Source organism: Micromys minutus (genome assembly GCF_963924665.1).
Source record: "Micromys minutus genome assembly, chromosome: 3".
In the NCBI taxonomy this organism is placed as follows: domain Eukaryota; kingdom Metazoa; phylum Chordata; class Mammalia; order Rodentia; family Muridae; genus Micromys; species Micromys minutus.
In genome coordinates, this window is record NC_137972.1 from 86,323,781 (window position 1) to 86,347,111 (window position 23,331).

The 23,331-nt window shown below is 41.8% G+C and overlaps 1 protein-coding gene across 2 annotated transcripts in view; it reads right to left on the reverse strand.

The window, feature by feature from the left end:
• MAP4K3 (mitogen-activated protein kinase kinase kinase kinase 3) overlaps positions 1-23,331 on the reverse strand; it is a 131,806-nt gene that overhangs the window by 40,686 nt on the left and 67,789 nt on the right. The window contains exons 7-15 of one of the 2 annotated variants that reach the window (XM_080914392.1): positions 21,576-21,618; positions 20,109-20,181; positions 14,994-15,125; positions 14,781-14,843; positions 14,596-14,677; positions 14,400-14,510; positions 11,447-11,525; positions 6,158-6,216; positions 5,030-5,092 (exon numbers count right to left, since the gene is read on the reverse strand). In XM_080914392.1, the coding sequence (XP_080770518.1) occupies positions 5,030-5,092; positions 6,158-6,216; positions 11,447-11,525; positions 14,400-14,510; positions 14,596-14,677; positions 14,781-14,843; positions 14,994-15,125; positions 20,109-20,181; positions 21,576-21,618 (705 nt within the window). The remainder of the gene's footprint in view (positions 1-5,029; positions 5,093-6,157; positions 6,217-11,446; positions 11,526-14,399; positions 14,511-14,595; positions 14,678-14,780; positions 14,844-14,993; positions 15,126-20,108; positions 20,182-21,575; positions 21,619-23,331) is intronic. The other variant, XM_080914393.1, reaches the window with a different exon arrangement.

Genomic DNA, 23,331 nt, shown 5'->3' on the forward strand with positions numbered 1-23,331 from the left:
GCAATCACCAAGTTTGATGATTAATCCAACAAGGAAAGCTAAATCAGCAAGGGACTACTCTTCATTAACTGCTTCTCTCCTGAAATCAAGTTACACCATAGTAACCATGTGGGGCATCAAGATGGCTCAATGGGTTAACCTTCTTGACACCAAGCCTGACTATCTGAGTTCAATGCCCAGAACTAACATGGTGGCAGTGGAGAAATGATGCTTAAAGGTTGTTCCCCTCCCTCCACATCATGCACTACAAAGTAATAGGCATTTTTTTTTTTTTAAAAAAGTATTTAGAAGCTGTTCTAGATACCAAAATTATGTTCAGAAAGCATTCAACATAGCCAAGATGATAGAATCATTTGTCTCTTGGATAAGTTAATCAGAATGCACTTGAACATGCAAGCATCAAAAAAGTTAGCAGCATTAAACAATTAATGAATGGTAATGTTTAATTACACTGCAATGTCAAAGCAGTAACAATGTACTGAGAATATGAAGTAAGCTCAGAAAGATTCAACTTGGAACTCAAACAACAATCCGAGAAAGTCACCCTAGGATACACTAAACATCTTTATGAGTGATACATTCTAGTTTCATGGGTTCCTTTCACTGAGGGACAGGGGAGACTATTTCTAAATGTAGGGTGACAATCCTAAGGAAACAGTGAGTAAGATCTAAGAAAGAACAAAGAGCTCACTGTGAAATGCTGGACAAGAAGGGCATACATACTTAACGTGTATGCAGTTTCTTTATGTATGTCACTTTGGAAGACTGCCGTCTATACCGATGAGAAAACAGCAGGAAGTCAACAGATTTGAGACCACTGGACACAGACAGACAGACACACACACACACACACACACACACACACACACACACACACACACACCAGAAAAAGAGCAGGAAAGAATATTTTTCCTCATCATAAAAATGAGAAAATTATGGCAGGAGTAAAAACGGTTAATATTTAATACAGATGATTACGTGTGGGAACAAACTGGGAATGAATCCAAGAGAATACAGAACAAATTTCTTTGGAAGTCAGAGAGGCAGGCTGAGTTAGATGTGGTGGATGAGTGATGCCCACTGAATGGCAAAGACTGGGGGACATATCTGAAGAGCATGGCTCTCATGCTGATCCTTGGAGACCACCTCTCTAAGGTGGTGGACGCACTCCCCAGGGCAGTGAGCGGATTATTCTTTATGTCCTCTCCTCACAACTAACATGGGTCTTAGCTGAGCGCAGTGGAACAGCTGCAATCTGAACCCTTGGGATCCTGAGGCAGGTAGATCTCTAGAGAGATCTTGTCTCAAAACAAGGTAAACACAACAAAACAAACGTAACAGTTTAATTACTAACTTTCAATGTATTATCAAATTATTGAGTAAAGTTAGACATGTAAATGGAAAGTGTCAGCTCTCCAGCTCTCAAATATAACCTTTTAATTAAAGACACTAATTTGCACATTGGATAGAACCATTTTTTGACTACAGACAAAATTCTTACTATTCAATTATTGCTTCAGTGAGTTTTAGTAATGTCAGCAATTTTCAAAATTCTGACTTAAAATGTAAAGACCTAAACCTAAGTTTTAGTCTCTTACAAAGTTTTGCTTCTTTAAAAATTAGTTCTGGGTAGCAACAAAAATCTAAGGTATAATATTTAAAATTCATCTACATAAATCATAAAGTGAACACTGGATAGAGACAGCTAATAGCTCGGCAGCCCAGGCAGTGAGGCAGAGTTGTCTACTTTTGGCTTCCCAAATCCTGTGCCGCCATCTTGGCATCTGCTGCCCATTAAGACAAGAGCTCGGCATTTGGTCTCGTGTGTGGTGGCAATTATTAAGTTTTTCATATTTTGAGTCAAAGCCCAGGCTATCTCTGAGAGCTCTGTGCATCCAGGGATGACCTGGACTCCTGATGCTCCTTTTGCCTCCACCTTCCAAGTGCTGTAGTCACAGGCACGGCCGACACTCCTGCCACAGCGTCTGTGGGAGCTGAGGTGGGAGGACACAACACTCAACAGGACAGAAAGGAAGTGGTGGTGACGGTGTGGGAACATGGAGAGCACACAGCAGCTGAGATGTTAAAGAGAACTTCCCCGCATCCCGTCAGTCCCATTCTGCATACAGAAGGGTGAGGATTTAAATGAACATTTGCAGATCCAAGGTCTTCTGAATTATCCACAGCAGCAACAAGTGTTCCTCAATAAATGCAAAAACAGAACGACAACAAAAAACAAAAAGTAAAATGTAGCATTTCCCTAAATATACTATTTTTCGGTATGAAAAGGATGATGTCACAGGAGAAAACCCTAACACCGGAGCACTGTGCTGAGTGATGTGAGCCGCCTGGGAGAGGACAGGAGTGAGGGTTCCACCTAAACCCACGATGTAAAAGCAGCCGGTGGTCGTGGGGCCAGGGAGGTAGTGAGGGTCCACTGAGCCGACACAGAAGTTCAGTTTGGGAAGATGAAATGTTCTGGAGATGTGAGCAGTGACTACTGTGCAGTGATCCTTTAAAAACCATTAAAATAGAAAACTTTATATTTATGTTTTACCACAGTTAAAAAAAAAAGAAGAAACAAACTACAGGAAATGTATGCTGAGAGGAGGGAGAACAGCACAGGCAGCCAAGCCAAGCTGATGGTGCTGAGCAGAGGCAGCAAGGCACAAGGCTGAGGCCACTACCCCTAACGACATGCTAATGAGTGACAGTGACAACTGCTCAGTTTCTTTGCCTCTTGAATGTTGCATTTGTAAATGGTCTCATGTGCCAAGATGACTGTGACATCAGTAGGTGATGCAGTCATGGGGCCTGTTAGATATATGGTCTTTAGTTGATGAAAATACCACACTTAGTGTTTACAATGACATAAACTATCAGCGTGTTAGTTCTTCGGTTACCACTAGGAGTGGGTTCCTAGAGCTGAGTCTGCATTGTAGAATCTAACAGTGTCTCTCTCATTTGTCCTTCTCCCACAGCTGGAGGCTCCAGGCCCCTTCTCCATCATGATCATGCACCCTCCCCCACATCACAGGATGCTCCTGACTTCAGGACAGGGATGGAGCAAGGGCCTCAGTGGGTAACTCAGTCAGGGTTTGGGACTGGTTCCATAGGGTCAGGTACGTTTCTAATTTAATGTCTGATATGCCAGCTCTCACTGTCTGTCACCTGCTCTGCATGAGGGGATTAGTAAATAAATAGTGGGGTTGGCTTCAACTTCTGACTCAGTCACCAAATGCCATTCTAGTCTGTATATCTACTTCTGAAGAAAATTATGCTTAGAAATCCCTCTTTTCTTTGAATTTCTCTCACCTGGCCCTTTACTCCTCTGGGTTTTAAGAAGCCTTTGTTAGACATGTGCTTCCTGCTTTGGAGTCACACCTGCTCACCACTGTCTTTCTCGTGGCCTCTTCCTGACCTCTAATGCTGCTTTCATATTTCATAATACAGTTTTCACATTCTGTATTACAGGCTCTCATTCTGAGGGTCAGGAGGCCCGAGAGTTCACTATGTAGTTCAGCTTGACCTTGAGCTCACAGTTACCTTTGTGTCTTAGCTTTCCAAGTGCTGGAATTATGGACATGAGCCACCAGACCCAGTGGCACTGTCTCCCTACCCCTGGACACTAACTGTAGGCAACACATGGAACTTCACAGCACTATCATTTCCTCTTTGAGGGTTCAGCTCCATCTCTTTAGCTAACTCTTATTTCTAGTAGTAGTGTTAACAGTATCTTAATGTCAGGTGTTCACCAAATGCCTCTTATAACTGTGGCCTGTGACAGTGACTCCCAGGACACACAGGTGCAGTAATCTCTTTCCTCCCTTCATTCCACAGTGGATCCTGTGTGACACCAACACCAGTCTTAGTTCTTCTCAGAAGCCAATTAGGCCACATTGGCCCAAGGCAGCTTTTGGTCCCCTGATATTCATGTGTTTGCTCCATGAGTCAGCACTTGACAGTTGGCCGCATTTTGGTAATAGAGCTTATGGGTCCTTTTGTTGTTGGTTTTTTTTTTTTTTGCACAGCTAAGAATTCATATCTGTAAATATTGTTTTAGCTAATGAGATATAACTTCTTTCTGCAGAAGAATGATGTCTAAATTCTTTTATTTTATAAATAAGATATGGATTTCAGCACTTATATAAATATTTTGACTAATCAGAACACAGAGAGATATTCTATCAAGGTGGAGAAGAAGAGAAAGAAAATCCCATCTGAGAAACAGAAAAGCAGAGTCTGGGAGTAAATGCTGGGGTAGCGAGGTTCTGGGAGTAAATGCTGGGGTAGCGAGGTTCTGGGAGTAAATGCTGGGGTAGCGGGGTTCTGGGAATAAATGCTGAGGTAGCGGGGTTCTGGGAATAAATACTGGGGTAACGGGGTTCTGGCCAGTCATGTGGATAAAAGAACTACTTAGAACTTTAGAAAGCACTAGTTATCGAATGTTTACGAGGTGAAGATTTCCTATGAAAGGGGAAGACAGTCTTCTGTGTATAACTTCAGGGATGACAGCATCCCTGTGAGAAAAGTAGACATTGTACAATGCCAACAAATTCAAAATTTCATCTTACTCTATCGTTAACTTAGGGATAAATTACTTATTCAAATTACATATGATGCATGCAATATACATATAACACAAAATATATCAATATACTACATATAACATATAATGCTATTATATGTATAACATCAAAATATATATTAGTGCATATATATATCAATGGTTACATTACTAAAATTGGACATTTTTACAGGGAAATGTTTCTAAAAAACTTTACATTTGGTAAGAAATGTAAATAGTAATGTCTTTTTCACATAAGAAAAAATTTGTTTACTGATGCAACTTTACATTTGAGTAGATTTGACTTGTAATGGGAAAAAGTTACTGCATCTTTTAATATATAAAAGCTTGCTAATTGACAAGCTTTAGTTTACGAAACAATAAAACTGGTCACAATGTCTGAGCTTAAGAGAGTTAAGACTAAAACAGTGCTGACAAAGAAAATCAGAAGATGAGAAATACCAGATTAGATCTTGCAGTGTAGTATATTTCTTCTGAACTGTCGAAAAAACCATCACTGTCGGGCTGTTTAGCAGAGACCAAGAAACCCAGGTTATTGACAGCCACAAACTCACAAGGGAAACTTTCACAAGGGAGCTGGGGCCTGCTCACATGATTTTATTAAGGCAAATGCAAAATCAAACGACAGCAAGTGGCTTGCACACAAGCGACATCATAACAATTGCTTGATAACACAGTTACTAGTTAGGACAGATCCACTCTGCAGACTGACTGCCTTACAAAAAACACAATTAGCATTCACAAGCATTATGTGACTGCTTGTAGCTAGCTCCTCATCTTCTGCAGGCTTTAACTTTAAACTATGAGCATCTAATAGTTAACATTCCCTCCCTTCAGGCTACTACAGTGAAATCGTGAGACAAGCTGATGTCTTCCTTGTGCCAGTCAAGTGGTGAAAATACGCACTTAAACTTGGTAAGAAAGCTCCTGCTTAGGTCAGCCTTCAGCATGTATTAACCACGATTTTTTTTCCTAATTTATCAAATGGGAAAGGAAAACCCACCAGACTAATAATCTATGGCCTTGGCAAATTTTATTAAAATTATTTTTAATCTCATCTTTATTCTTCTATAAGTATATCAATATTGCAAATTTTTGCAGAGTACTCTGTCTCCAAGACTGGACCAGAAACTGCAGTTGGACAGCAGCACACAGGAGCCCCCACCAAGCCTCATGAGTCTTTGCTCACAGGCAAGTGATGTTATTCCCACGCCTGCTCTGACTGAGTTAGTGCTCTGCTCACTCCAGATGCCACCACTGGATGGCACTTTTCCTAGTGGATACAAAAGAAGCACCTCAAAACCAAACACAGATTTAAAAAAATAAAAATAAAAAAAGTAAAAGCCAGCATTTAAAGCAGTTAATCTGAGAATGGTAACACTTAATCTCTTTAAATAATTTTAAAAATACTCATTTTCAGCAACACAGATTTATTTATTCGGTATTTAGAATTACCATTTTTCTCCAAATATGAAAATATTGAATCCTAGCTAGTCAGTACCAGTGTATCATAAAGGCAACCTTAAGATTTATGTTCAGAGGCTAACATTCCAAGACCAGGACACTTACAAGTTCATGATGTGGCTCCGTCTCCTTCCTTAAGGGCGGGTCAAATTTTACCTGGCCAACTGAGAAGAGAGAGAGGTTATGTCGGGATATGGGATACATCCTTCCTTCGTCTCTGAGCCAGGGCTTATTATTTTAGTGCAGGCTAGCCTTGAACACAGGAACTCCCTGTAAATAGTGACTGGTGTGATGTTTTAACCCATGCATACAGTGCTGGGGACTGAACCAGGGCCTTGATCATCACAGGCAATTGTTTTATACCGAGTTGTATTCTTGATTATTATGCATTTTATACTGTAAAAAAAAGAAAAATAACAAGAAAATTGGCATGTTAAAATCAGGACATAACTTGCTCATGTGCCGTGGTCCAGCATAAGAGATTTTTGAACTTGGTATCTGGCCAGGTACACATCAGCTGGTGCCAGCAGTGATGGAAAACACAAAGTTTTCAGGGGCTCTGAGACTTTTCCAAAACACCCATTTTTGAGAAAGTAGACAAAGATAGAATTTACTAGAATGTGAGACCCTAAAGACACAGAAATGGCTGAAGTCAGACTCAGAGACTTTCCAGTCATCCCAAGGCTATGAGACCCGCCTGTGCCTGACAAATAAAAACAATGGCCCAGAGTAAGTCTCAGAAAAACCACAGAATGTACTGACTGACAGCCACCTGGCCCTCTAGAAACCCTAGATAGGGTCCTGACGCATGTCATAGTTAGCTCATGCTCTAATCACCCAATTCTGAGAAACAAAACAAGGACAAAACCCCTGAAAATTTTGAAATATATAAACCAGGTTCTGAAAATGTAAAAACAAAGTTTTAGTGGGCAGGTCAAGCTATGCTGACCAAGCTGAGTTAAGACAAAACAAAAATGACTGCTTTAGGAACAGCTCCCCTACCCCTCCCTGTACTGAATTCCAAGGAGAATGCAAATTGTCAATCTTACTGCCAAAGTTTCTCCCCCCTTCCTTTCCTCTTTCTGAAAATTATACTTCTGACCAATAGTACCCCTCACAAAAAAGTATAAAAGATGGATGCTTTTTGAGTTTAGGGTTGACTCTCCCTGCGAGGATGAGCAACCCTATGTACAGGGAATAAAAACCTCTTGTATTGCAGTGGTCTATTGTCTAATTGTGCTCTGTGACTCCTTGGGGTTCTACAACAGTGGGTGTGTGGTCCCTGTAATTTCTGTGTAGTCCTCTTATACAAGGTCAGAGTCTGTGGAGATGACAAAGCAAACATGGCAGAATAATGGCTGACCTTTATGGTAAGGTTGTCTTTCTGTTGGATCATCTAGTTTGGAGGAATATCCTTACTAGTGAGCTGCCCTAAGAAGGGCCTTTAGCTGGCAGTAGTGTGAGTGAGTGTGGAAGCAACCATCTAGCCTAGCCAAGCCTTCCATGACCACAGTTCTGCTAACTTCCTGACAGCTGTGTCACCAGAGGCCCTGAGCCTGAAACACTACCACACTGTGGTGGTCTGAAGAAGACTGACTCCCAGAACACAGCCACTAGGAGCGATTTGAACTACAAGGATTAGAAGTGTGGCACAGATGCTGGAGTAGTTATGTCCTTGTTGAAGCCCTATTAAACAGCAAAACTTGGAAGCATCAGCCACGTGGTTCTAGCTTTACAGTCAAGGACACAAGAAAGGAGCTTCAGGATCTCCAGATGTGGCTAAGAAAAGTCCTTGGGGCCAAGTGTGCATCGCACGCCCTGAGAGGCCCTTGGTGAAGCTGTGAAGATGAACTCTGGATTGTGTGTGACATGCCACAATCTTGGGATGTCTGACAAGGAAAGCGAAAGACTGGGCATGGGACCAGCTCAAGAGAGAGAAGTGTCTGACAGTTAATAAAGTGAAGGAAACTGGTGATCTGAAGGTGGTTTGACATGAAATATGAGATGTGTGTTTGCCCTTCTGGGTCTCAGTCTTTCTTTGGTCCAGGATTTCCTCATTATGATCCATTTTCTCCTTATGGAATGTAATGTGTAGTCTGTGCCATTTTATGTTGGAAGTATGTAATCTGCTTTTTGATTTTGATTTATAGTTAAAGAGATTCCTTTGAGTCTCAGAAGAGACGTTGGAATGCAGTGGTTTGAGTAAGAATGATCTCCATAGGCTCATATATTTGAATTCTTAGTTACTGGTGAGTGGAACTGTCTGAAAAAAATAGGATTAGGAGTGTGGCCTTGATGGAGTAGGTGTGGCCTCATTGGAAGAATGTGTCACTGGGAGGGGGCTTTCAGGTTTCAAAAGTCCATGTAAGGCTCAGGTTCTCTTGGCCTGTGGACCAGGATGTAGATCTCAGTTACCGCTCCAGCGTCACATGCACCATTATGTTTTGCACAACGATAAAAAAGAACTGACTTTCTGTAAATGTGGGGTTTGAATAAAAATGGCCACTATAGGTGCATATATTTAAATGCTTAGTTATTAGGGAACGGGACTATTTGAGAGGGATCAGGAGGTGTGGCCTTGTTGGAGGAAGTGTGTCACTCTTCCTACAGAACCGGATGTAGATTTCAGCTACTGCTCAACACTACTCGTGATGCCAATGTTTCCTGCTCCGAGGATAATAGCGGATCTTCTGAAACTGTAAGCAAGCCCCCAACGAAATGCTTCCTTTTGTAAATGTTTCCTTAGTCATGATGTTTCTTCATAGCAATAGAACAGTGACTGAGAGAGTAAGCAAGCCCCCAAGTACATACTTTCTTTTCTAAGATTTGCCATGGTCACAGTGTTACTTCACAGCAATGACTATGACAGATGCTGTTCTAGACTTCTGACCTTCAAGATCTCTATGAGACAATGTTTGTTTTACAGCCAACTGAACTGTATGCTAGAACCTTCATTCTTTGATGCTCTAATGCACACAATGTTTTACTACCTTTACATTTGATCTCTCTGATTTATGGTTGGGGTAAAGTACTAAAGACCACTGATATGAAATTAGTCGCAAGTGTAAAAACTTTTGAGGTGGCTAAGGCAGGAGACTCTAACAGCAAGACCCTGTCTGAGAAAAACAAAAGAAATAAAGATGCCACAGTTAACTATTAAGAATGTTGGCCAAAACCAGGTATTACTGTCAACCCAAGCGAGGGAAAGAACTGACCTCATAACATAATTACTTTAATAAATTTTTTTTTGATTTTAACTTTACATATAAAGTGTAACTAATGGAGCAGGGGAGATAGCTTAGTCATTAAGAGCATGGGTTCCTCTTCCAGTGCACCTTGGTTTGGTTCCGAGCAGCCACATGGTGGCTAATGTTCGTCTGTTTATGACAGTTCCTGGGGATCTTATCCTTCATCTGGCCTCGATAGGCACTGTATGCATATGGCTCGTTTACATGTATTCAGGTAAACACCCACACACAGAAAACAAAAACACGTCTTTTCAACTTATTTTAGTATCAATTAAACAACGCAAGGCATGCGTTTATAGTGCTGACATAGTTCTCTACATGCTAACTATGTGTGGAGGGTGCATGAGTATTCGTGTGCACTGGCGGCTGTTAATGGCTCAGACGTCAATGATGGTCTGGAGAAGTAGACTGTTCAAGAATAGACCCTTCATTACTGCTTGCACACAATCTTACATCAAAGATCACAAGGTATTAAAATATTATTCAGCAGCCCTCCCTGGTCCTGCACTCTGTGGAGGGGAATCCACAGACTCACTCTTCACACTCTTCTGCTATGATGTTGAGACTTGCCTCTGCCGGTCTCTTCCAGCTACTGTTTGACTGATGACCGACCCGGTATACAGCACTGCCTGTCTTTACCGTCAGGCTGCGGCTGTTTGTCCTACCACTCCCTTGTTCTTACACAGCCAGGGGAAACGTTCTGAGCTTCTCTGAGACGGCTGAGCCTTTCACAAGCCAAGATCAAAGCCAATCCTACAATGTGGAGCTATGAAGACTCTGGGAAGGTGACATAAACCTTTGCTTATCACATTTAGCTGAAGGCAGTGGGGCTTCCTAAAACCAAAGGCAACACACAACCTTTCTACACCTGTTGTCTGAACACCATTTAGTTAAGAACTGGTCATAGGAAGAAAAACCAGGCAGCTGGAAACAACTCTGAAGAAAAAATTTACCTAATCATTGTTCCAATGCCTATCTTTATAGGAAACATTTCAGAGCACCTTTCTATATAGGAAACTTCATACATAACCATAAGACATCCTATACAATTTTATTTTTCTGTCAACCTGAACAAGATCGAGTCATCTGGAGGGAGGGAACCTCAATTAGGAAAATGTCCCCAGCAGCCTGGCCTGTGGGCAAGCCTGTGAGATTTTCCTGCCTGGTGACTGACCAGAGGGCTCAGGTACCGCCCTGAGATGGTGGTCCTGGTTCTGGAAGCAGGCTGAGCAAGCCGTGCAAGCGCAGTGTGCATCCACGGCCTCTGCATCAGCTTTTGCTCTACCTGAGGTCCTGTCAAGTGCCTTCCCTAAATGATGGCCTACAAGCTTTTGTCCCCAAGCTGCTTTCTGTCATGGTGTTTTATCCCAGCGATAGAAACCCCAATATAGACACACCTGAAACACTCATGAAAACAGTGAGTCAGACCTGAAAGTATCAACTCTCAAGCCCATAAAGGACCGAAAGTGGAGGCTTCCATGCTGCCGTTTCCTCAGCACACAAAGAATATGATGCTTATTATCTGTCTCTGCCTCCAGAGTACACAAGGAGTCTCAGAGAAGCTGGGCTACAGGGGTCTAGTTTCCTGCAGCACACACATATACTACATGGAGGCTGAGGGTCACTGATGCAAAGGAGCAAAGCGTGACCAAGAGACCAATGCGTGGACTCTGGACAAGTGGAGCCTGAGAAACCACTTTTAAGTTGTTTAAGGTAATTCACAGTTGGTTTGCAGACTTCTCTCTTCAGTTCACACACAGAGTGGCCCTTTAGCACAGGCACACACAGGGAGCATGTCAGAAGACACTCACTCCATCCCTACCTACCGAGCCACAGGCTGCACTGAGCAAGGTCTCGAGGTGACTTACAGGAGCTTAGCAGTGAAGGTGCAGTCCCATGATGGCATCCATCTTCTCTAGTCTCATGCCTTACTTTTCCTTACAAGTGTAACATATATAATCCCTTTCCTGGTACCCAAAGTTCCAGAGGAATAAAGAAAATAGAATTCATATAGCAGTCACTAAACTTTACATATAACTGTGTTTACAAAGAAAAAATACCTTAAAAAATTAAAAGAATAATTCTACCTACACTGCAGCGTAAACTCGTTTTGGTCGCTGACTTACAAATGGTCGTCTGTACTCACAGTTTATCTCTGAGCGTGTCTTTTCTTCTCTCACATTTCTACTCGTTGAAGGAATTCTATGTGGTACGGCAACAAGAGGCTAAAAAAAAAACAAAATTATTGATATGTAACACTTGATAATCAAGTCACAATTCTATCTACAAAATTATGCAAGGATAAATGAAGGTAAAAATAAGAATACTTTTAAGTTATCCACTCAAAGCAAACTTTTTATTCTGATAGAATATGCTGGTGTAATTGGAAAAACACAGAATTAAATCATGTGTTTGTTTATCTGTAGCACCTTAGACATGCGTAGTCCATTTTATAAAAATGAATACATTACACCCAGGCAGTGAAGCCAGAAACAGTGAGGAACACCTATCGTCCTAGCTCGTGTGGGGCTGAGGTGGAAAGACTGACCCCAGGTGATGAAGTGCAGTCTGGGTAACATAAGGAGGCTTCCTTCAAAAAAAGAAGGAAAAGAAAACAAAAACATTACAGAGAGAAAGAAAGAAAAGACAGCACTATGAAGATCTCTAGATAGCATTTCACAATAATGGAGCCCAAGGCATCTTTATTCTTCTGAAATTTTATTTGGTTTCAGTTATTTAGGTGTGTACACGCACGCACTTCCGTGGAGGTCAGAGGACAACCAGGAGAGCTGGTTCTCTCCACCCACCATGCAGGTCCCAGGATGGAACTTGGGCTGGGCCTCAGGTGGGTTTACAGCTTATTCTCTGACTCACAAATTCACTTGCATATGACAGGAGATAATGGCATGCTCATTTTTGCTACAGTACGAGCTGGACTGACTGAAGTAAGACTGTTCAAAACTGTGTTGGTTATATTTCTGTCAACTCTAGCACGTGTTTCTCAGAGCCGCCCCCTCTGTTCACTAAAGGACACACCCTCATTTACGACAGCAAAGGTAAGTCAAGGAGGACGCTGTTTCCTTAAAGGACCTGTTCATACGTGCTGCTTTAGGAAGCTCACTCTGCACATCTCAGTGTAGCAGCTGCTAAGGCCTAAATGTATCAAAGTAGAACTAGGGCTTAAGGAAACTCTTTGGGAATGAAATCTCTAGCACGTAAGGAATCAGAGTCCCAGAAGTTACTTGACTAGATGAAGAAAGACAGTCCAGACCCTGGCATGGAGAACAGAGGTGGACCAAAGCCCTGATGGGGTTTTCCACTCACATGTACTGACTGACAGTTGTACAAGAAAGCCTTCCCACAATAACACAGAAAAAGATTGCTAAGAGAAAGGGCTGTCACGACATGGATCGTAAAGCAGATCACGGGGCACAGTCCTTCTCCAGCCAATACGGAAGACATGGAAGAGGCAGCACAGAGTTCTGAGTCTAAGGCCAGCTCCTGGAGGGACAAGGCATGATTGTTCTCAATAAATGTAATGTGCACTAGTCACAGAAATCCACTGTGGAGAGTCAGTGAGAACTTATTTCAACATAGGAATTTGAAATCTTATATATTCAACATTTAACTGTATTCTTCTCTAAGCACAGTGAAAATGTTTATAAAATAACCTTATTTCAAATAAATTTTTTAATTTAAAAAAATTAAAAAAAAAGTCTCCCTTATGTTCTAGGAATCCACAGAATATGAAAAGCATAGTCTTTCTTTTTCTTCCTTCCTTCTCTTTTTTTCCCTCCCTTCCTTCTTTTCCTTCCTTCCTTTGTGACTAGGAAAGAGACTCAGAAAGGACTATGGCATAGAAGCACTGCTCTGTGTCAGGAGGTCACAGGACAAGGTAAGACTAAGTAGCTACTGGTCATAAGTGATTTGCATTATTTTTCAACATGAAAATAAAATACACAAATATTAGCCTTACCTCCTATTATATCTTAAACACTACATAATGTTATCCACTTCCCAATATGTATATAATTTGTACTAAGGGTTTTAACGTTTTGACAAAAAATTAAAATCTCAAGGAAAACTCAATTATTTCCATTTATTATTAAGATTCCTTTGTGGGATTTCAGCTAACAGTCTAGGATACCATTGCATACTCCAAGCAATCCTTGAACTTACAATCTTCCTGCTTCAGCCCCCAAGTGCTGGGATTACAAGCATGCACCCCTACCCCTGGCCTAGAGGTCATTTTTACAGCCTCTGTACCCTGCAAGTGTAGGACCACCTGTGTACTAATTACATTTCTAAAGCCAAGTTTCCTAAAATTATACTAAGTAGCAAAAAACAATTTTCTCCCAAGTATTAGGTCAAATATACTTCACACTTAACTTTCATATTCCAAACTCATTAAAAAGAGAGAGCTTGTGTAATGACCTAGAATGATGGTGGATTGACAACGGGCTGTCCCCAAGGACCATCTGACATTTACCTGTTTATGGAGGATTCTTGTTCCTTCCGTGGCTTTTGAGGTCTACACCACTTTGAGTGCCTTGCAGCCAGACTGAAGGTTGTAGGGGATTTGGCTGTACCACACATACTGAGTTGGGCGCAGGCACACAGCTATCTAAGCTAGGAGAGGTGGATATGATAACAGACAGTTCCCACTAAGAGCAGCGTTCTTGTCACAGTAGGGTAATTTTATACCCTTGCACATGCTGATTTGCTTTTATTTCCACAGTGGAGCATGGTTTTACTTGTAACACATCTATTGTACCTTAGCCAACTCCCAGTATCTTATGAAGCCTGGTATGAGGGTCCTTCGGAGAAGACTGGGAATTGTGTTGCTCTTCATTTGATGACGGAGCAGCCTCCATGAGCACTCTGAAGTAACTAGGGACCTCACGTGGATTAAATGAGCTTGGCTTTCCCTCTTCTTCCACAAATGTCACCAAGTGAACAATATGGAAAATCTAGCAAGTGACTTCCCAGGACAAAGAATTGGTCACCCTCTCCAAACTCTAGTTTGTTTAAGCTAGATCATAAAGATGATTTATTCACACACACAGTCATGTGCAGTAGTTAGTGAAAACAGTTCCTACCTCCGGGTCATCATCATCAAAATCATGGTATGTGGAATGATCTGGATTATTCACTTTGTCCAGCAACTCTATTGCCAAAGACCTTGTCAGAGGCTGTGTGACAAACGGATGCTAAAAAAACACAAAAAACACTTTAGGCATTTGTTAAACATCTTATCTTGTGAAAGAAAATGAATGTTTCAAGGTAAAACAATACCTGTAGCAGCTTTTCTGCAGTGGGTCTTTTTTTTGGATTTTTGGTAAGAGCCATCTTCACAAAATGATGGAAACTATTTGACCTAAGAAAGGTCGAAAATTAAGCTTCTGTATTTAACTTCCCCTTTTCCCCTATTCTCAATTTTGCTCATATTGCTATGAAAGTCAACAAACAAAGATACTTACCATTTCAACTTATCTTTTAGTTTAGGAGGCTGGAAATTGCTTTTTGTCATTAGAAACAATGCCCTGGAAAACACATAAAGCATTTTGCACATTGTAACACTTCACATTCTCAGGACAGGAACACATTTCAATCTACTCCCAATAAGGCTAACGTCGGCCCATGACACAGTAAGTAAGCATCCATCAGCACTGGGCTTAACCAGGCACACTGACCTCATTGGGTGAAGGTCAAACATGGGTGGCTGGAGCTCAGCCAGCTCGATGGCAGTGATGCCCACTGCCCAGAGGTCACACAGCTGGTTGTACCCTCCTTTCCTCTCAACAGCTGCGACTTCTGGGGCCATCCTGCAGGAAATAAGCCAGGACACAAAAACCTCGTGCTTAGTGTTACTTCTTGTACGCTCTTTACAGAGACACACAGACTCACTAACAGCTCAATTAAATTCTGCTTGCTCCTTTGATGTCTGAAAATAGGTACACCATATTTAAGAGACCCACTTTTCCCAAATTCTTAATGTCTCCTGGCAGACATGTTAGCCTCCCCGGCTACTCCACCAGTTAGCTACACTACGAAGTTTATGAAAATTTACCGGTGCGACAGTAATCTGCCCCAGATTTGTTTTCATCCGAAACGCTTCTTCCCAAAATTCCATTAAAAAAAAATGTAACCAACAGTCATAACTGTTTCACACTATGCTTACAGCACTACCCTGCAGCCTAACCATTGTTCTCAGTTCAACATTTAGTTTATACTTACTATAAACTTTTGAGTGCTTTTAAAAAGTTTACATTAAGATAATGGATAAGTTATCAAAACGTGTGTCTCTTTTTCAAAACGTTTTGTTCAGAGAGAAATTACAAATTTGGTAAGTTTTGAATTCCTTTTTGCTTTGCTACTGTTTTAGTCTAATTATACCTTGAATTGTTTAATTAATTTTCAAATACACAAACTTTGAAATCCCAAACCAGTTTTGGAAACAACTGAGAAAAACACGGAAGAGTTCTCTAAGGGCAACGGCATGCCTCACGCGCACAGCTGAAAGTGAGTTGGGTCAGTTATAGGAAAGTAAAAACCAGACAACTTTCAAAACACTTGGTCTTAAGGGCAATTTGATCTAAAAATCTCCCTACTGGAAATTCAAATCACAGTAAGAACAGTAAAACAGAGAGTGCTGGGTCCTAGTCACTGACAGCTGGGACATGGCTACAGGACAGGGAAGCCCGGCAGGGCGGCACTCAGTCCCTGAGCTCACAGCAGTGGTGGTGACCAGGTGGTCTACTTCAGTCCTGTGCCCCCGCTCACCTAGGAGCCGTGTTTCATGTGTGCTGACTGCTGCATACACAATCAATCTGGTGAACACTCTTATTAGAGGCAAGAAGACTAAGCTATGTCCAGAATGAAAGTGAATGTTTCAGAAAACTTGTTGAAGACAGTTTATAAAGACAACCAGAAAAGCCTAACCACTAAGATACTAGCGTAAGAATCACAAAGTGCTGTGAAAGCCCCACATGACTCCATATGCAGGACATTTGAGACAGGTCAGAGGGATCACCAGAGGTGAAGGGTAGGTAACAGGAAATATTTCTGTTTTATCTTGATGTTCATCCACCACAGAACAATACACCGAACAAGAGTGACCATCTCAAAGGAAGAGAAGGCCTTGGCCCTCCACCAAAGTCTGCTGAGTAAGGGCCAGCTCCACCATCACAGATGAGATGCCTAGGGGGCATTTACTACTAGCTCTTAGTTTTCCCGATTCAGCAGACTTTCCTGTCTAATTCCTAATCGCTTTGCAAGAGAGATACTATATTATTAGACAAAGGTGGGAAAGGCACGGTGCTAGACAGAGACGAGAGCAGGGGTGTTATCCAACCTCCCTAGTCACAGCTTCACAAGCTCCAAGGTACTTCCCATTTTATAGCATTTAACTGTAGATTTATGTTAAGGCAATACATGATTGGACAGTGGAAAAGCAGGCGGAGAAAAGGCAGGAAAACAGAAGAGGAAGGGGGATTGAGAAAAGAAAAAACCAAGATGGAGCCGGGGAAAGTAGACTTAGATCCTGGTGGCTGTAATCGGACATAGGTAGACATGAATATTTAAAGGGATTCTATAGGTCTTTATCTCATATGGAGGGACAGTTTGTATGTTTGCCTATTTTATGTAATCTTATTGTGCAGAGGATCTGTGAGTTGAGAATCTACTATAGAAACCCGTTTGAAAAGTTACCGGGCTTTGAAGTGATGTTTGTGATTCTACCCGGGACGGAGGCAGTAGGGCAGGCAGAGGGAACCACCTGGGAAGGAAACCGTGAGGAGGGGCGTCAGGCAGACCGAGTGACAGTCCATGCACCTGGCTCTGTACTAGAAGCGGTGCCCGAGGAGTGAGACCAAGGGGGGCGATAAGGAGATAAGCCTTATCCATTTTTAAAATAATATTTACTACAACGTTTAACCTCTGGAGCTAGAGGGGGAGACCAGTCCTCACCAGCAAGCAGTAACTGAACATGTGCACAGAGTTAGGTGAGACTCACCAGCAGTAACTGAGCGTGTGCACAGAGTTAGGTGAGACTCACCAGCAGTAACTGAGCGTGTGCACAGAGTTAGGTGAGACTCACCAGCAGTAACTGAGCGTGTGCACAGAGTTAGGTGAGACTCACCAGCAGTAACTGAGCGTGTGCACAGAGTTAGGTGAGATTCCTGAGATCTGTGTGTTCTATATGCTTTAAGACAAACTGGGCAGAGATATCTTGGAAAGAGTAATGGACTGTCTTCAAATCCTTGCTCTTCTCCAAGAGCAAACTGGAAGTGAGTGAGAAGCAGAATAAGGAGAAACATAAACACATACCCTGTGAGGTCCTAGGAGCCATACCTTACCTAGAGACACAGAGGGACTAAAGGGAGCATGAAATCACACAGTGAGATGAGGGAACCCAAGGAGGCAGAAGAAACTCACAGCTGACTAGTCTCAGAGACTGCACCCACAAGCTACTCTAGAGTTACAAGCTAACCAAAGTCAGTTGAGGCTGGCTGAGGATAGGAGTAGCATTGAAGTGTCAATAATTAATCCCAGACTCCTGCCCTCACCCTATGAGACCCAGAAATCAGTCCTTTGTTATTTATACAGCATAAGGACAAGTAGAAATATGACAGGATCACTCAGGAATTGCGTAGGTTTGTGAACAGAAAGAACATTGCCTGTCCACTTTGGGAACATTAATCACTGGGCCCATACCTTGTTTTTACTGCACACTGTGATGTAAATCTGCTTTGCCTTCATATTCTGAGACAGGCTTAATTTGCTCCAGGCTGTCCTTAACCTCTCGGGCTCCAGTGAGTCTCCTTTCTCAGTCACCCCCAAACTTGGATTATAGGTATATACAATACCCAGTTCCAGAGCTGGTTTGTAGCATCTTGCTCTTTGGTATGAACTAATATACAATGATTTTTAAACTTGCATAGAAAGAAAGACTCCATTATGCAAGTATGAACCTAAAACACTGAGAAATTCCTGCAGAAACCTGAAGGATTTTTTTTTTTTTTTTTTTGTGACTCTCTCAACTCTGAAACACTGGCAGGCCCACAACTTGCTCTGTAGACAGACCACGAGGCTAGCCTTGGACTCACAGAGATTCACCTCTATCTTAAACATAACATTTTTTTTCCAAAGTGGGAGAAGTAGTTTGGAGTGAGTCAAGCCTTTTATCTCAGCACTTGGGAAGGAGAGGTAGGCAGATCTCTGTGAGTTCAAGGCCAGCCTGGTGTACACAGTTCCAGGATAGCCAGAGCTACATAATGAAATCCCACCTAGAAGAAAAACAAACAAACAAAAAACAAAACCAAAACAAACCTCCAAATAAATGAGGGGGAGTGAGAGAACTAGTGAGTTGACTCTGGCTCGAGACATGAAGATGTTCCAGAGAGCAGGAGGAAATACGGCAGAGAAGTGGCCAAGTCAACACTAGAGGACTTCCCAGAGAACCATCTAGAATGGCAAAGACCAAGTGAAAAGTATGAATGATTGAAGGTCAAAACCAAGCACAATATCGGGGACACTGAAGGCATCACTGTGGGAGGTGTGCACGCACCATGACGGCTTCACACGGCATCGCAGAAGCCACATGGACAATGCCTCAAATAGTGTAACCTAGTGCTTCACACCCAACCAAACGTGAAGCTAGAAATACAGAGTCCTAAAGCTTTTACACCATACACCAGAAAGAGACTAAACTATATTTTTAAAAAAGGTAAAGAGGAAGACTTAGGATACAAGAAAGGAGCTCCACGGGCAGAGCTCTGTTAGAGAGCTGCAGACCGGAAGCGGACAGGAGGCCACAGAAAGGGCTGCATCAGGAGCAGAGCCGAGTGCTGGCTGGCAGCCGCTGAGTTCCCGTGTGCGTGCACATAAAGGACTCAGCTTGGCAGGCTTTACCAGCCCAGGAAATCACAGACGCATCTTACATAACTGGGCAATTAATTCGAGGAGAAATGGGCTGTCTTACAGAGATTAAGAGCCGATTTAAGCAAATTAAAAACAAACCTGGAAAGAGGAAAGAGAATAGTGAGTGGTGACAGACTGTAGCTGACTCAGCAAAAACACTGCAAGGACAAGACAACCGAGACACAGGTGAACAAGCCGAAGTCTTCAACTTTTACAAAAAGTCTACAAGTGATGGCTAGTGCCAGACAAAGCAAGACAGCTGTACACTTTTCTTTAAATGAAAGCTTTTAAAGCTCTAGTTGACTTAAAAAAAACTGTATTTGATAGAGACAAATCAATATAAGAAATGACATCATGATTCCAGCTTAGAACAAAACAAAACCCAGTAGCACGGCTGTGTGCTGAGGGTCAGGCTGGAAAGCCTGAGGAGAGCACAGCTGAGGCATGGCCAAGACTACTTAAACCCAAAGCAGCGCTTTCCAGTGGAAACATGGATGCTAGGATGGTTTCCTGTGCGGGAAAGACCACCCGGGGGACAGGTGTGTCCAGAAGGAAGGTCTGTGGGTCAGACACCAGAGGGTGAAGAACTGGCTGAGGCCAGAGACAAGCTTTTCATCACAGTCACTCAGGATTGCAGAGACCCCGGAGGAGCCTGTTTACTGTTTACTTGGCATGGCTGAGGCTCTAGTTTCTATTTCTGGTAACACCAAAACCTAAAAAAGGTTTTGAAAACCGTGAATAATGTGATAATTAGAATATGGAGGTATAAAACGATATAAAAACATCTATCTTAAGATTTCTGACTTATTTTTTAAAAGAGACATTGAATACAATAATGACAGACTAATAAAAAGAAGTTAAATGTTTGAGTATTAAAATAATATTACCAATATGGGGTACCAATGAAGGACTTCCGTTTGGCAATTGTAGCTGTTATCTGTGCAGAAACTCCAAAATCAGCTATTTAAAAAAATGAGAGAAAAGAAAGCATTTAAGATAATACCAAAAGTAACTTCCAGTACTTATTTTCAGTTTCACAGACATGGAACAATCTCAAACATGTTACAGTTTAAAATATTAAAATATCATAAAGTAGTCTGTAGCACAGCCAAATGGATTCCCATGTAACTCATATGATTCAAACAATAATAAAGGCTAAAATGACTGTGATAAGAAACAGCGGCCGTAGGAAAATTGAGCCTGACACGGATATAGTTTATTCTTCAGGCCCTCTATTTCAAGGAGTCTTACTAGAAGGGACCTTTAAGAACCTGTTTAGTCTAGTCACTCTCTGTCAGACAGACTGACATCTGCAGAGTCAAATGGACATGTAGCCTGAAAAGACACAAACCATGACATCCCCAGATCCTTCCCTCTGCAGAACACTCTGAAGTCAATGCTGGCGACTAGTGGGGTTTGTTCCTGTTCCTTAATTATGTTCAGATCCAACACTTTCTAGTGTGTTTAACAGTTCCTAAGTCCACCCTAAGGGAAAGGAAGGTACAGTAAGCAGGCTCCTAGGGCACAGGGCTGAGCAAAATGGGGTGAACCCTTTCTGCTTCTCTCACTGACAGGCTGCGTAGAAAAACTATCTTATGTGTTAATTACTAGACAAATATTTTCAATCTGATTAGTCCTACAATAGGATGTGGTTTAAAGCAGTTTTATTTGCCTGTCTGTTTATACTGTGCATCTGGGGACAAACCCAGCACCTTGTACATTTGGAGCTAACATCCGGAGCACTAATACCATTTTATAAAACAAATGAATATTTTGAAATTTGGTTTGTCCTAAATAGTTCAAAATAATTGTTCCATATGTTATTACATTCTTGTCACCAGTTAATAAAGTTATTTATAGAACACTTTATTGTTTTAAACTCATACTAAGTTATTACTGGTTCTGCACTTGTAAGTTACTGTCTGGGGCAAAGCAACAGTTAGCATCTAAAATGTACACATGCCAATAATGTATGTTTTCTTTTAAATCTGAATATATATGTAGAATTTTTGGAGTTACTGGATTTTTAAATTTTCTGGTCCTCATTTCAATTTTAATACAATTTTTCTACTAGAAGCCCAATCTCTAGGTTTAGAGGTGAAAGAGTTACCAATCCATATTATTTCATAATATCTGCAAAAATCTGTTTCTTGTTAAGTATGTTTCTGCTTTCTTAGGGGAAGAAAAATCAGACAGAAGAGTGTGGCTCAGCAATGGGATCCCCACTGAACAAATATGCTATCCCTAGGGGTGACACACGGGACCTACACTCCTGAGAAACAAAGTAACCCAAACCAAAGCCAATTACATTTTAGAAAAGGCCTGTGTGTATAATGGAATTCTGATTTACTTACCTAATTTCACATGACCGTTATCCGTTAGTAGAATGTTAGCACCCTTCAAAGTGAGAACATTTTAGTTGAGTGGGAAGCATTTCATTAGGTGAAATGTACAATAGGTTAACTATACATAAGTCAATAACCACAGCCTTGAACTTAGAAATACTTAAATTTAAAAATATGTCCAATTAAAATGCTACATAATTGCAGGAAACATTGTCCACTTTTTAGGTAATTTCACTGATGTGTGTCTCTCTTTAAAAGCGTTCCTAGCTAACACGGTATGAATGCTAACACCTTCCCTAACTGCAACTTCCGGGCTGATGACTAGCACCTCAATGGCTCTGATTATACTTTACACTTGGTTACTGTATCTCCCATCCTGAAAAGCTCTTTGTCTGGAACTCACCAGTGCTGGCATGTGACTGCCCTGCTCCTTGGTAGGAAAGGTTTTCTAGCCCAATGGTTCCTTTACTAAGAGTTTGAGTCAATTATCACACCAATCACTAGCTGTGGGTTCACAACCGCCCCCATGCAACTTTTAACTGAGTATGCCAAAGTAGGCAGCTCTTTAATCCAAGCTGGTGGCTGTGATTATAGCTTGACGAAGTGTTCTTGGAATTCCTTACCTCTAACCAACATGAGAAAGAACCGCAGAGGAGTAGAAGGAAAACAAAGGAGAAATCTAAATACCTAGAATGCCATCCATGAAATGGAGCTACACCCACACACAATACCTCTGACCTATGAGATCACAGGAAAGGGAGAAATGCTGAGGGACCACATCAGGACTTTCACAGCTTCTGATCCATCTGCTCTTCCCACTGCCCTGCCCTCTCTCTGAGAGACAACTGTCAGCCACTTAAGTTATGGAGTACAGTGATGAGCTTGTGTATGTAGGTGAGAAAGAAGAGAGAAAATGATTATCCCTGGCCCAACAAAGATTCAAAGTCAAGCAGGACTTGGAAGATAAAGCAAGGGAAGGAAGTCCTCTGAAAGCTGAGATTTAAGCAGGGGTCTCAGGGAAGTAAGGATGGACAGCCACACTGAAATCCGGGACAACATTCTAGGAAGAAGGAACAGCAAACACAAAGACCCAGGACCAGAAAGACCTTAAAAAATTTCCAATGACAGAAAATTCAGTGTGGCTGAGACATAAGGAGTAAAATAGAGAGGAATGGTGGGAGGCAAGCTCAGGAATGTGTGCAGGGCCTGTGTTGTAGGAACCTTGCTAGCCGCGGTCCAAGCACCTGCATCTTTCAGCGACTACTAAAGGAAGTCAGTGGAGCGGAGAAGCAGAGGGCTACTGTTTGTCAGTACAAGGGTAAAAGAAGTGCTCAAGAATAGAAGGATGGAACCAGAAGGAAGGCTACTAGAGAAATGCAAATAAAATAGAACACAAGGAAGCTTAGACAACGGCAGAGCCGTGCTGACAGTCAGAATTTACTCAAACTACAGTCCAACATGAGTCCTTGTACAACAGAGCACAAAACTACCCAGATACACTTATGACCTGTGAAACCTTCTTTAATAATATAGTACAGATATTGTATTCTCCACAGTGGTCTCAAATTCACGTCGACTGTTTGCTCATACTGTTCTTTCAGTTTAGAGAACACACCATTCTTTACCTCTGACAAAACCTACCAGTCCCTCCTAGTCACATATGGCTACCCCGACCTCCCTAGATGCTAATTTTACCTTTGAAGCACAAACCCTTCCCTTTGCCTTTGAAGTGGCTTACAGAAAATACCTAAGGCAGGGGTTCTGC